Source organism: Petaurus breviceps, unplaced genomic scaffold (genome assembly GCF_028583685.1).
Source record: "Petaurus breviceps papuanus isolate PSGF00001 unplaced genomic scaffold, PetGlider_PUasm1.0 91133, whole genome shotgun sequence".
In the NCBI taxonomy this organism is placed as follows: Eukaryota; Metazoa; Chordata; class Mammalia; order Diprotodontia; family Petauridae; genus Petaurus; species Petaurus breviceps.
Window position 1 is genome coordinate 9,955,267 of NW_027187419.1, and position 14,029 is coordinate 9,969,295.

At 41.2% G+C, this 14,029-nt stretch overlaps 1 protein-coding gene and 1 pseudogene across 1 annotated transcript in view; both read right to left on the reverse strand.

Annotated features, from left to right (window-relative positions):
• The window catches only part of FDX1 (ferredoxin 1), a 56,224-nt gene extending 43,344 nt beyond the window's left edge, over positions 1–12,880 (reverse strand). Inside the window, exon 1 of the mRNA XM_069079818.1 lies at positions 12,546–12,880. Coding sequence (XP_068935919.1) covers positions 12,546–12,742 — 197 coding nt within the window. The 5' untranslated portion in view covers positions 12,743–12,880. The remainder of the gene's footprint in view (positions 1–12,545) is intronic.
• Positions 7–3,236, reverse strand: LOC138154760 (COP9 signalosome complex subunit 1 pseudogene; annotated as a pseudogene).
• Positions 12,881–14,029: the final 1,149 nt, after the last annotated feature.

A 14,029-nucleotide genomic window follows, 5' to 3' on the forward strand; every position in this document is an offset into this window, starting at 1 on the left:
TTTTTTTTTTGTCTTTATTAATTTGTTTGTTTACTTTTAGTTTACAAGATTCAGTTCCACAATCCCTTGTGTTTCAAATTTTCTCCCTTCGCCTCCAGCCCCCATGGCAGCATGCGATTACATGCTGTAGGATCTGCAAGTACTTTCACATTAGACATTAGTCAGGTTGTAAAGAAGAATTGTAACAGATGGAATGAACAATGGAAAAGAGGAAACAAAACCAAACAAGAAAAGGAAAGACAGCAGGTAGTTTGCTTCAATCTGCATTCAGACTCTGTTCTTTCTAGTCCTTTCTCTGAATGTTGACATCTCTTTCCATCATGAGTCTTTTGGAGTTGTCTTATAACCTTGCATTGCTGAGAAGAGTCCAGTCTATCAAAGCTGGTCATCACACATACGTTGTGTCTGTAATTGTGTACAAATTTCTCCTGGTTCTGCTATTCTCGTTCAGTATCAGTTTGTCTTATGGCCTGTTTCTATTAGATTTGACACCACTGGCATGAAAGATGATACAGAGAGGAGAAACAGGAGTCCTCATTTCTTCATCTGTAGGAAGGAACTTGGCTCAATTAGCTCTAAAATCCTTTCCAGATCGTAATCTATGACACAATCATCCTAAGACTGGAAGTTATTATAATGAAAATGATATGCTTGGGAAAATTATTTAACCTATCAAGACCTGTATATATGGGGTGTTTGAAGTAGCTGGGTTCTAAGGTACTTTCACAATATATTTAGTTCTCTTCACTCAAAAACCAGAACTAATACTATTATAAATATCTGGTATTGATCATGTGCACCTGGAATTTATTTTTCCTTATTTATCTTTGGAACCAATTCAAGGAATTTTTTTGCTCATCATTTTGTTGTTAGTTCCAAAATCTTCCTTGTCAAGGAAAACAAAAGTAAATTAAGAATTGAATAACTCCACCTCTATTTGGCCAGTCAATGACCCATCTACCTCAAGCAAAGATTCTTTCCCTTCTCCATGCTTTTTCCCTCCAAATAGAGCAAAAAAGACAAATACTCTTTTGTTGTTCTTAGCTTCTTTTCATAGTCTCAACATCATTCTGAGCTTTGGCACAACTCACACTGTTGGGGTTTTTTCCTTTGTTAAATTTAAACTTCGACTCTTTCCCTTTCTCCCTCGCCAACCACCCCCACTGGGAAGACAAGCAATTCAATACAGGTTGTAGTTGTGTAGCATCATTCTTGAGCATTTCCCAGCCTACCTAGACTGACTTACCCTATTGTATTAGTCATGAGATCCTATCTATTTTTCCTCTTTGAACTTTGCTTTCACAAAATATAACTGATTTGTTCTCCTTTAACACAAATTCTAGGAGGAAACATTTTTAGATTTAAAAAAAAAATAAGAAAAAAGAAAATGAAGGGTAAAAAAGCTTTCCAAACAGACTATCCTCCCCAACTTTACTTAAAAAAAATTCTTGCTGACATTTTAAAAGTCTATACATACTTCTAAGAAGGCTGAAGTTCCTTCCTCCGTCAAAGTGTCATATTAAGAGTTCTTATGCTCAGTCCCACTTACCTATCTTTAATTGGATATATTTTCATTGTCAATGTATCATTGTCAATGCCATACATTGACCAAGCCTCTATATACAAAAGTCCCTATATACTTAAGAAATTTGAGTACTTCCAAACATATCTTTGCATAAAAGCCCAAAGCAATTTGTTTTAGATTCTCTCCCCCCACCCCCTTTCTGTTATGCTTTTTAATGGTCTAAAAATTCAACAACTCATTTCTAACTAGGGGAAAAAAAAACTGTACCAACAAGAACAAGTTTGGGGATGGAGGGCACACTGGTAGAAAGTACTGCCCACATGTCAATGTGCTGATTGGGAACAAATACCAGCACAAGCCAGGTCTCTCCCCTTTGTCTCCATTCCAGAACAGCAGCAGGAGAGGTGGCTCAACCTTACCTGTTCCCCTCATCCCTGGAACAGGGGAACAGTCAAAGTTGAGGTCACGGAATCTGTGTAGCCAGGCAAGCACCTGAAACTGTTAGCCTTGGGAGTAGCCAGGGAATTCAGCAGCGCAGTGCCCCACAGTGGGCCAGCTAGGTAAACCAGTGGCACCATGCCTTCTAGTTCCCAGCTGTGCAGAGGGAAAGTAAATAAAAACATTTGTTTGGGGAGGGAAAACTCCAAGTGACCCTTGATAACCTCTGCTACTACATCTGAGGGATACAACTTTACTGGCATGGTAGGCACTAAGACAGCAGTCTTATAGTCACAAGGCCAAGTGGGAAGGAGGAGGAACCCCCAGCATTGAAAGAGGAAACCTCTCAGGCTCATGCAAAAGGAAGCAAGCTGGGCCTCTGGAACCAAAAAGACCTGGGGAGCATGCAGTTGGGGATAGACACTCAAACACAGTCCTGTGTTCCAGATATATATGGGGGTCAAACTCCACAGGGACTGAAATACTGGATGAGGGCATGGTTTTGATTCTGGATATGGAGGGTCCTGATGTGGGGGGCCAAATACATGTCTAGCAGCAAGTTGTCCTTCATCTCATTCAACATCTTTAGGCATGAGAAATACTTGGATTCACAGAATTTGATGTCCCAAATCTGTGGTTCTGCCTCCAAGAACAATTTGAAAGAGCTGCTAGAGACATCATTGCATTGTAGCTCTTGTTAGTCAAAGGTAGCTATGGCACAGAGACCACCATATACAGTCATATTACTGGGGGACAGTAGCTCAGGGAAGTCACAGTGATCAAATGAAACTAAGAGAAAATATTTGTCCACCTGCTCATACTTTTGAGCAGCCAACTCAGTCAAGCTGACTGCACACTTGAGCTTGGTAAGAATGGCCTGGGCCTGGTTGTCCATTTCTTCTTGCTGCTCAACAATCTCAGGAGTAGACTTAGCTTTGCAAATATAATACAGATCAAAACATGGGATCAATTCTGCAGGTAGACCCTGATAACATTGAGGTCCATACTGATAACATGTTTGGTTCTGGTACAATAGTCCCAAGTCCAGGACTAACATTTGAGAGGATTGCTGAAATCAACAATCAAGATAATGGTCACCTAGGTCATCGTCCTCCTCCCTGATGCTTTCTTTGATGGAGTCAGCTTTGTAATTCTTCAAGCCTATATCCAGCTTCTCCAGTTTTAGCAGTACCTTTTTTCTCCTGGCTCCCACCCAGACTGTGTGCAGGGGTAGGGGCTCTACCCTTCCCACAGAGACAGCATCAGGAGCATTTTATAGCTCTTGGGTAGTGTGATAGTAATGGCAATTAAAGATTCCCCTGTATTGGCTTGGTTTTCAAATTGATTGTGTTAAAACCCAGAGCTTGTTAATCCCACCTGTGGGATGGACTTGTTGATGTGAAAAGAGAGTACTGAACTGGGAGGAGCTGGTGACGTAGATTTGGAGAGACACAAGAGAGAGGCAGAAGAACTTTTTGGAAGCAGCACCCACATGGAGGCAAAGAGAGACTGATAGAATTGCTGGGGGCCACTTTGAGTTGCCCTGGACTTTTGAGACCTGCCCCCCGAGCTGCCAAGGACTGAGGAGACATGGCTGTTTTGCTGGTACTTTGTCTGTCTGTTTTGATGTTGTTTTGCCAGATTTGTCCACTGGTGAAAGACAGTCCTTTTGTTGAAGAAGTCCTGCAACCTGGCTGTTGGCTAAGAAGCCCTGAGGCTGTCCTGCAGACAGGGAGTGAATACTGTCCACTGGTGAAGGACAGTACTGTTGTTGCAGGGGTCTGGGAACCTTTCTGTTGGTTCAGAAGCCCTGAAGAAGGATTTTCTTGTTGTATGTTTACAGAAATCCTGGGAGAGAGTTTTCCTAATGTTTTCAGGGGTTCTAGGACTGTTCTACAGACAGAGGATGAATTAATGGAGGGACTGGCAATGTATCTTGTGGCCTTGCTAAGCCTTGTCTCCCCAGGAACTAAGATTGCTGAGAACTTGCCTCCTGTCAAGATGAAGAAAAGACCTCCATTTGGGTATTAAGTGCTGTGCTTAAACTTGATGTAACTCTGGGGTAGATTCAACTGTGATCCAGGAGTGGGGAACTTTTGACCTTTTTGTGCTCTGTGATTGAACAAATGAAGGTACTTTACTTATGTTTGGAAACTAATCTCCATCTGAGAAGAGGGGCTTTGTGGTGGACTAAATGAAGGTACAGCCTAGGGGTGGAGTAGCATTTAGAACAGGGACTTTGTAATTGATTGAATGATTGGAAGGTCCTGGGGTGGGGTAGTACTTGGAGATTATTTAATCACACTTAGTAAATGCTGTATTTTGAATGATGTCATGTTTTGACCTTCTCTGTTCTTAATTTGCCACTGAATAAAATGGAGAGCACCTATGCTGGTATTCTGAACCTTGGGAAGTTGCCTTTGCTTGGCATTACATTACAGGTAGCCTCAGAGAGCTTCCAGTAGATCTTCTCATAAACATCCATATTGAAGGTCCTCTACATAAAAGACCATGCCATCTTCAGGGCTTTTACCCTAAATTGTGGCCAGTGATCTTCAACAAACTGCAGCTGCTCAAAGCACATTCACTCAATGTGACTGGATATATTTGCATATTGTTCCAGGACCAGGGTGGGATTTTCCACCACATAGTTAATGTCTAGTGTATTCTACTAATTCTCTTGAGGAGTGCCATCAATCTGCTTGGGTTGCTCCCTCCAAATTAGATGCCCAAACCAGCAAATATATCTTCCTCCTACCTGCCATGGGCGCTGTCCACATCAGGGTCACCCATGTCTGTTTCTTGTCTTTTTGTTTTTTTTAAAAGAAGGCTGATGAAAGCTTAAATTTCAGCAAAGATTATCATTGAGAATTGGCTATTTTCACATCTTGTCTGAATGTAGGTTCATTTACTTGACTGAGAGGCCAATTCACCAAATAAGTAAAAACAGTTTTACTTTTATTTTTTTTAGCCCCACTGCCTGGCTCACAGTAGGTGCTAAAAAATTCTGGTTTTTTTTTTTAATAAATTTTTATTAAATGAAGGAAATATTAGATAGGAATAACAGCCACTTGACAAGGAATGAAATGCACCTTAAAAAGGATGATAAGAAAGTATTTGCCTGAAGTCTTGAAAATCAAAAGGGTTTTAAACTGAAAAGAGGTAGGAGGGGAGGAAAAGGGAGGTGGAAAGAGAGAAAACTGCTTACATATATCACCAAGCTGTATTGCACTGAATCTTGAGGCTCTCCAGAGACAAAAATCCAATAACAGAAATAGCAATAGTGCCCATAATTTTTGATGTCTATATACAATCCCCACAAATGCATGGATAACAAGGAGGAGAAACTAGAGATACTAAAATAAGAAGGCAAAAACTACCCTTGAAGGTATCATGGAAATTTGGTGCAATGAATCCTATGAATGGAAAGCAACTCCGCTAGACACAGAAGAGGTAAGAGTCATGTGATCACTCCCTTCTTGAATCTCTCATTCCACTTTCTTTGGACCTAACCTATGTACTTAACTGAATTTAAATATGTATTATATTTATTTATATACTTGACTTATCCCCCTTACTAGAATATAAGCTTCCTGAGGGCATAAACTATGTATTATTTCATCTCTGTATATCCAGAGTCTAGTACAGTGAATAAGTTACTCATAACACTCTAAATTTTTCTTAAATTTAAGTAAAAGGATCAGAATTTACTATATCCCTAAGTCATCATGTCACCTGCTTAAACTGCCAAATTTGGTCCCCAATATAGCCCCTGCTAAACAGAAATGGTAAAAAGAAAGACAAGAGAATAGGCGCCTGGAGGGAATGAGTACCCTTTTCTCTCTATAGCCAAACCAACAAGCCAAGCACTATAATATTAACTGTTTTAGACCATGGGCAAAATATTCTTCCTAATTGAAGACTTCAGTTTTGGGAAATGAAAGTACTTTTTTACACTATTATTTAGATGATATCACTTTTACCTATGAAAACAAAGCCTTTAAAGCCTCAGATTTCTGAAACTCAATAACCTCTAATGCTAATAAACTGTTCTATTCACTATCACTTCAACCGATATTCAAAGGCAATATGAAACATCAGGGTCACTGGTCATGTAATTATTCATTTAGTAAGTGCAACTAATCTATTTTAAAAATAGATATTTTTATGGAAATGTAGAAATTTGAGAATTGTGAATGGTCATATAATACAGCCAACAGCTGAAAAAGAACTGTCATGCAACACTGCTGGCAACATGGTGTAATGGAAATGTAAATTTTGAAGATCTTCCCTGCCCCTAGGCTAAAGTGCACCTGGAGCCTGGGGTAGGAGGCTTGTTTTTCAGTAGATACTTTTTGATTGGGCAGTGGGTCAATAAGGTTGTTACATTCTCTGAGCCAGGAGAAGGTTATATAAGCCCTGATGTGTAGCTTTGTTTTGGGGCTCACTTTGAGAAGTGTTTTAATGAAACTCTGGGAAGCCATTGTTGAGAGAGTCCCCCCACTTTGAAACCTAGATGTTGATTTGGTATGGATGTAATGGTTGGACAGTTTGAATACTGTCTACTTGATCTCTTTCTCTGTCTTGATAATTCTGTCTGTATACTCTGAAGTTCGGGGTGCTGACCTTTTTCCCCTGAACGAGGTAAATGATACATGTATGACTGATTAAAGTAAGCTTGTTAACCCATTTTGAGTTGCTTTCCTTTATCAAAGCAGATCCAAAAACCTGTGTTGGCAGACACCCTGGGGACGCTGGGGTGCTTGCTGATACAAAATGGCGACACGAACAGGATCTGCAGAGTAAAAGGAAAGTATGGGGACTGGGATAATTGTTTGTTTCCCAGTTGTGGTAGCTGTGACTCTGTGGAGCCGTGGAGCAGGAGAGAAGAATGGCCTGCATGCTGACTTCGCTGAGCTGAGAAAAGGAATGGTGAGCTGCCTGCATCGGGAACTGGGCAGAAGCCAGGAACGGCTGCCGCCTTCGGGAGGAGAAGGAACCCAGGAGGTCGGAATTCAGGCACAGGAAAAGATAAGAACTAAGCAGCAAAGCAGGGGCACTGAATGTGTTTCCTTGCTGCATCCCACAGTTTGGCACCCAGGGGGAGGATGGACTTGTGGCTATGGTGGGTGGGATGAAGTGCCGTGGACCCCCAAGGACCCCACCTTGTTGGTTTTGCTGCCCAGCCCCCTCTCTGTACTTGAAAGCAGGGGCTGGAGCTGTGTGAGGGGAAGGACACCCCCCTCTGCCCAAGAGAACTTTATTTGGACTCTTGTTTTGAATTGAGGTGATAATGCTATGTACTTTGTGTTTGTTTAAGGCCCAGTGGCCACTTTGGTAACTTTAGTTCTGTATCTTGAAAATGTGACCTAAGAGATGTTTAGTGCTAATTCAAAAGTAAATTGACTATGCTATGGGCATGAAAGATCTTGGGGCTGAATGTAATGGAAATGGAAATTTTTAAGATCTTTCCTGCCCCTAGGCTAAAGTGCACCTGGAGCCTGGGGTAGGAGGCTTGTTTTTCAGTAGATACTTTTTGACTGGGCAATGAGTCAATAAGGTTGTTACATTCTCTGAGCCGGGAGAAGGCTATATAAGCCCTGATGTGTAGCTTTGTTTTGGGGCTCACTTTGAGAAGTGTTCTGTGATTTGATGAAACTCTGGGAAGCCGTTGTTGAGAGTCCCCCCGCTTTGAAACCCAGATGTTGATTTGGTATGGATGTAATGGTTGGACAGTTTGGATACTGTCTACTTGATCTCTTTCTCTGTCTTGATAATTCTGTCTGTATACTCTGAAGTTCGGGGTGCTGACCTTTTTCCCCTGAACGAGGTAAATGATACATGTTTGACTGATTAAAGTAAGCTTGTTAACCCATTTTGAGTTGCTTTCCTTTATCAAAGCAGATCCAAGAACCTGTGTTGCGCAGCCACCCTGGGGACACTGGAGTGCTTGCTGCTACACATGGTCTCCCAGACTTCACTTGAATTCTTACCTTCCTCAGACACCACATTCCACTATTCATTACTCTCACTATTAGGAAGCTGTTTTTATAGCTTATCTTCAATTTGACTCTCAGACACTTCTATCCACTGCTTTCTTGTTCTGCCCTCTGAACTAAGCAAAACTTATAAGCAACACTGGAAATACTGCTTATTTATATTAAATTAAATATTAATAAATATTATTTATTCATAATAAATACAATAATTTATATATTATATAAAAATAAGAAATAAATAAATAATTAAAATTATGGGCCTATGCTTCTGGGAGAAGTATCTTTGACGAAGGTACTTTAAACCAGATACCAGTTTTCACAAAAAAATACTTTATAAAGGACCACACATTCCATTTCACAATTGACTAAAGATGTAGAGAATACAAGACCACACTATGTCTTTAGTTAGTTGATTATGAAAAAGCAGTGGAGTAAAATAGTAAGACAAGGTCCAAAGAGATTCACAGAACCCATGGATAGATTCCAAGGGATCCACTAATTTTGATGGGAAAAAAATGATCTTTATTTCAGTATAAGTGGTTTGCTTTATAATCCTATGTATTTTATTTTACACATGTAAAAACATTATTCTGACAAGGACTTTGTAGGTTTCACCAGATACCAAAGGGACATGTCCATGACACAGAAAAGATTATGAATCTCTGCCTTACAGGCTAGTCCAAAAAGGTGTCTAACACCATAAAACAAAATCATTCAAGGCTTTTTGAAAGATATAATAGAAATAATCCTAGTTCAACAACTCTCTTATTATAAACATTAAGCAAGGCACAAATATGTACATGTACAAGCTTCCTTCTACAATGGAGGAGTTGCAGAGTAGACTCCAATTTAAAGAGGGAATCCCAGTAGATGGTAAGATTTTCTAGATATTCTGTTGCTAGATATTGTGCTAGCTGAACCTAGCCTTGGAATATATTGCAGAGCCTTCTGAAAGAGATCCATTAAACTCTCACAAGAATATAGACTAAACATCTACACAGAATAGATCAAATGGATGAAAAATGTCTATTGCTCAGACTATGACATGCTGTTGAAGTGATAACCTACACAGCTTGTGCATCAATATGTATATTGTGGTACAAATGGACAATAAGTTGGGCTCAGAATTCAACAGGAGAGAGGCTAGATCATCTTTAGAAAATTGCAGGTTCTTTTAAAGAACCAAACTTTCAGAAATTTTATATATGTCCCATTTAAATATCATCTTATTAGACTCAGTTCATCATTCTAAACTTTTAGGATCTAGCCTGCAGATCTTTTAGAATGCCATCAGCAAATTTAATAAGAAAATGATGTATGCCTTCATGAATTGTATTTTTAGAAAACCCAAAGGGTAACATATTTTGCCTGATATATCATAACTAGGGAGCAGAAAAATTATATTGAACAATATGTTGCATCTGTACTGCAATATAGTGGCAGGGGTCATTAAATAAACAAATGCCAGTTTATATGTTTTGTACACTACAATCTTTACATCCTAAAAAAGACACTTCTACTCAACAGGGGAAGTGTTCTTTTGAACAGACACTATGCTTAAGAGCTGAGGAAGTAACAAGCATTCCAGGCATAAAGAATGAAAATGAGCATTATAACCTTAAGAAAGGAAAAACTGGACAAAGACTGTTATAGTTAGACTTTATTGGAGATTAGAAAACGATGGTTTGGAGGAGGGAAAACAGAAAAGACAAGAGTATGTAGGAGACTCAATTTTATTTACCTAAACCTTCTAATGTTAGAACATTAGAACAGTAAACTCTTTGCTCCCCAACCAGGATCGATTCTATGCACTGGGAAATAACCTGATTCTCCAAAATACTCAGGTCTTATGAATCAATCAATCCATCACCTCAAATCATTACTTGCCGTACCTTACCCACTATATCACATCCACTCTGTAGATTAAACAGCAATCATACTGATAAAACTGACAGAAGAAGGTTAGGATGCAAACTGTAGCTGTTAATCAATTTCTTAGGTGGCTTCAAATAATTAGGGAAATGCTAGTTGCAGATTTTTCTTACACCCTTGGGTCTCAGTTCCACTGGAGTACAACCAATGCACAGAAATCCATCTATGCATTCCAAACAGTCTGCACATCCCCACAATGTGGGAATAAGATCAGAGAGAATTCAATTCTCTGTGAAGCTAAGTACCAACATAAAATTGATGTAATTAGCCATCTGCAAGAGTATTCAATAGTCAGGAAATATGTTTTCAAATTAATCCAATTCAATACCCAACTAGGAATAAAAAAAAAAAAAGGAAAAAGGTCTTAAGATTATGGATTATGTTCTGTGAAAAGGATAAAAATATACAGAAAAAATAAAACTTAACTTGAGGAGAGAGAAAATCATCTAACTTTGGAGGTCCAAAGTGAGAGAACTGACAGGGAAGGTTTCATAAAGTGTCACTTGGGTTGAACCTTTAAAGAAGAAGCTGACAAATAAGTTTAATTTGGTTGTAGTACAGAGAATGTGAAAGAGAGTAAGGTGAAACAAAGTGGGTTCCCAATCGCTGGAAGTTTTCAAGCAGGCTATAGATTCAATCTGTTACTGATGCAGAGGAGATTTCTGCAGTGGAAAGAAGGTTGAAATAGACTGCTTTTGATCTACTCATACCCAAGTTTTTTATATTTCAAAGACTAGGATAAATCCCAAACTTCATCTAATTAATGTAAAATAAGTAGTGATCTAATGAACTAAATCTCACAGAATTCTGTCACAACATTGTTGGTCTATAGGGAATCTACAACGAAGGAGAGTAAGGAAGAATTCTGCTGTGTGACTCCAGCACTATGCAAGAAAATGCCTTCCTTGATTAAATGATAAGTATTTTGGTTAGCTTGCCAGGTCGACTCTGATGAAAACACTATCCAATTCCCTGTGAACTAACACTACAGTCAGTTATCAACCTTCTTTTGGGCCTTAGGTTTCATCATCTACAAAATGAGGATAATAACACCTGTGGTACTTAATTCATAGAGGGACTGGAAGAAAATTGCAGTTTAATCTAGCAAGTGCTATATAAACATGAGAATAAGCTGGGAGAAGCAACATGGTGTGAGGGTATAGAGTGCTGCAATTGAGGACAGGAATAGCTGCCTTCAAATCTTGCCTCTGACACTAGCTGTGTGAGTGAACATCTGAGTGTTATTTAACCTGTCTGTCCTCTGTCCACTCCATAAACAGACGAGGTCCATGAATGTGTGAAAGGATATGACAGATCCGTGAATGAACCCAAAGGAGTAAGTGATGCTTGCCACAGTAATATATGCCACAACTTATGCCATTACTACTGACCTAACCTTATACACATATGCTTTAACTCAGAGAAATGTTAGGGATGATTTTTCACAAATGTGATTACATTACAAAACCATTTGCTGCATTGTTGTTTTAAAGACTGAACTCCCCTAAAACATTTAAATTGCTTTTTACTTCTTTATAGCATCTCAGAAACTTTTACATATTGCAAGGCACACATGTAGAAAGTTGTGATAGCTCGGGAAGAAGGTTGGGAAAAAGATCTGAAAAGAAATCTGGGAGTCGCCAGCACAGGGCAAATCAATAGCTGCAATAAAAACAAACAAACCCATAACATAACCCCCTACTCCAGTATACTCACACCAAAAAAAAAAAAAAACCCAAAGGGGTGACTAAATCTGGTTTGCATCAAGAAGAATATGCCATACAGAGGAGGGAAAGTGATGGCCTAACTGCCCTAGTCAGCCCACATCTCAACATAATGTAAAGTTCTATGTACCACCCTTTAGGGATATCTAGCATATATATAGTACTTTAAATTTTGCAGAACACTTGACATATCCTCTCATTTGATCCTCACAAGAACCCTGTGAAGGAAGCACTCTTTATGAACCCTTATTTTACAAAGGAGGGAATGAGGCTGAGATTCAAGTGATGTCCAGGATGACACAGCTAGGAAGTGTCTGAGGAAGGACTGGAATTCAGGTCTTCCTGACTATACTTGCAATACTCTAGCCACTGCACCATCTCACTGCCAAGCAGTTAGTTTGGGCAGTTCAGATCATGGTTCTACCACTTTCTACTATGTGACCTGGGACGGAAAAGGAGAACTAAGTGACTTTTACAGTACCTTCCAGCTCTAGATTCAACGACAGTTTGGAGAGTGTGTGGAGAAGACTGACTAGCATGGGAAAGGGCCTCGACACTGCACCACACAAGCAGCAGCTGAAGGAGCCGTCAATGAGTAGCCTGGAGTAAAGACCCTGGCTTGCGGGGAGAGCAGAACAGCTGCCTGCAAGTTTCTGAGGGGCTGTCAGACGTGGGAGAGACTCAGGTGATTCTCCTGAGCCCCAGAAGTTACAGGGAGCCCAGAACAAGGGAGGGGAAGAGTTACAGCCGAGGCGGCCAAAGGTCAAAGGGCAGTGGAGGCTTGTCCTCCCCGCCCCCACCCCCGCGGACCCGGCCGGGAGTGCGGAGGGTGGGGAGTGACGCGGCCCGCCCAGAAGCGCAGCCGGGCCGGCCTCGCTCCCAGAGATCCCCTTTCCCCCACCCCGGGCTGCGCCGGCGGGCGCTTACCTGAGCCCGCTCGGGGCCGACAAACTGAAGCGCCGGCTCGCCCCCGGGCAGGCGGCGCTCCCCAGCTTCTGCTCCCCGGGCTGACCCGGCCTCCCGGCTCCCGCTCGGGCTCCGGCGAGGAGGAGACAGCGCCGGGACGCAGCCCCGAACGACGCCGACGCGGCCAGCAAGAGCCTGACAGAGCCCAGAGCCGCCATGCCGCCCGAGTAACGAATCACGGGCGAGTGTGGCCGACCTCGGACCCCGCCTCCCGCTCCTCCTTCCTGGGCTGCCGAGGAGCCCAAGGGCGCAGGGCCGCCGACGCGCCGCCGATTCCCGAGCGCGGCTACGCTTCGAACCGGCTGCCGCCAGGGCCCGGCACCGCCAGTTCGCGCTCACTTGCGGAAGGTGCGTGCGCTACTCGAGTAAGGCGTCCGCAACGCCCGCCCACTGCCCTTGGTCTATTGGGCAACGATGACGTAAAGGGCCCCGCGCCAGTTCGGCGCGTTCCTTCCTGTGTCCCTGAACTGGGTTTCTCTGTTCTCGCTGATCAAGGTTTCGCCTCTTGGCCATTATCGCCCTGTGGAGGCTTTATAGCCTGCGTTATTTTTTTTCCTGAGTGGCGTGGGGCGGTTATCTTTGGTTTTTTTTTTTTTTTTACGTATTCTTTAACGTATTGACAGATAGACCAGAGCTTTCCAATGCTGCCTGCTAACTTTAGAGACCTACTTTTCTCTTGGACAATCTGGGACCTTAGTGTTAGTATTATTTTATTTTATTCTAAACTTAAATACGTGCAAGCAAAAGAGCATTTCCTTTGTGGAACACAAAAGAGGATTATATAGGAAATAGTAAGTCTCCAATTCATGCTGCTTCCTTTTTGTTTTAAAATAATTGTAATAAAGTCAACACTCTTTAAACAGAACACTGAAGATCGTATATGAAGCCATAATTTCCTGATACTGCTTCCTTTTTTTTTCCTTCAAAACTTCATCATAAAGTTCACAGTATTTGAAGCTGGGAGTAACATTGGAGTCAAAAAGTCCAACCCCCAATTACAGATGAAGAAGCAGAACCCCAAAGAGTTGAAATGACTTGAGATCAAAGATAAACAAACCTCAAAAACCATCTGGTCTAGTCCTCACATTTTACAAATGAGGAAACTGATGCCCAAGGAGACTAAATGACTTGGCCAAGATCAAACAAATAAAAAAGTCAGCAATGCTGAAGTTTGTACTCTGGTCCTTCGACTCCAAGTTCAACATAAATATCTAAAGGGGAAAAAAAATCATCTCCACATCTCTATAATGATATCCCTTTTGTTACCCTCCCACCCCATCTCCTGGTAGGTCAAAACAAAACAAATCTTACAGAAGAATTGGAATGCTGACATAATCAAATGGTACCTTATACTTGAGGAAAGATTTCAGAAACTTTTGATGAGAGGTCCCATAGCTAGAGAATCTAAAAGCAAATAAAATGGCATCAGCAATAGGAAACACTGA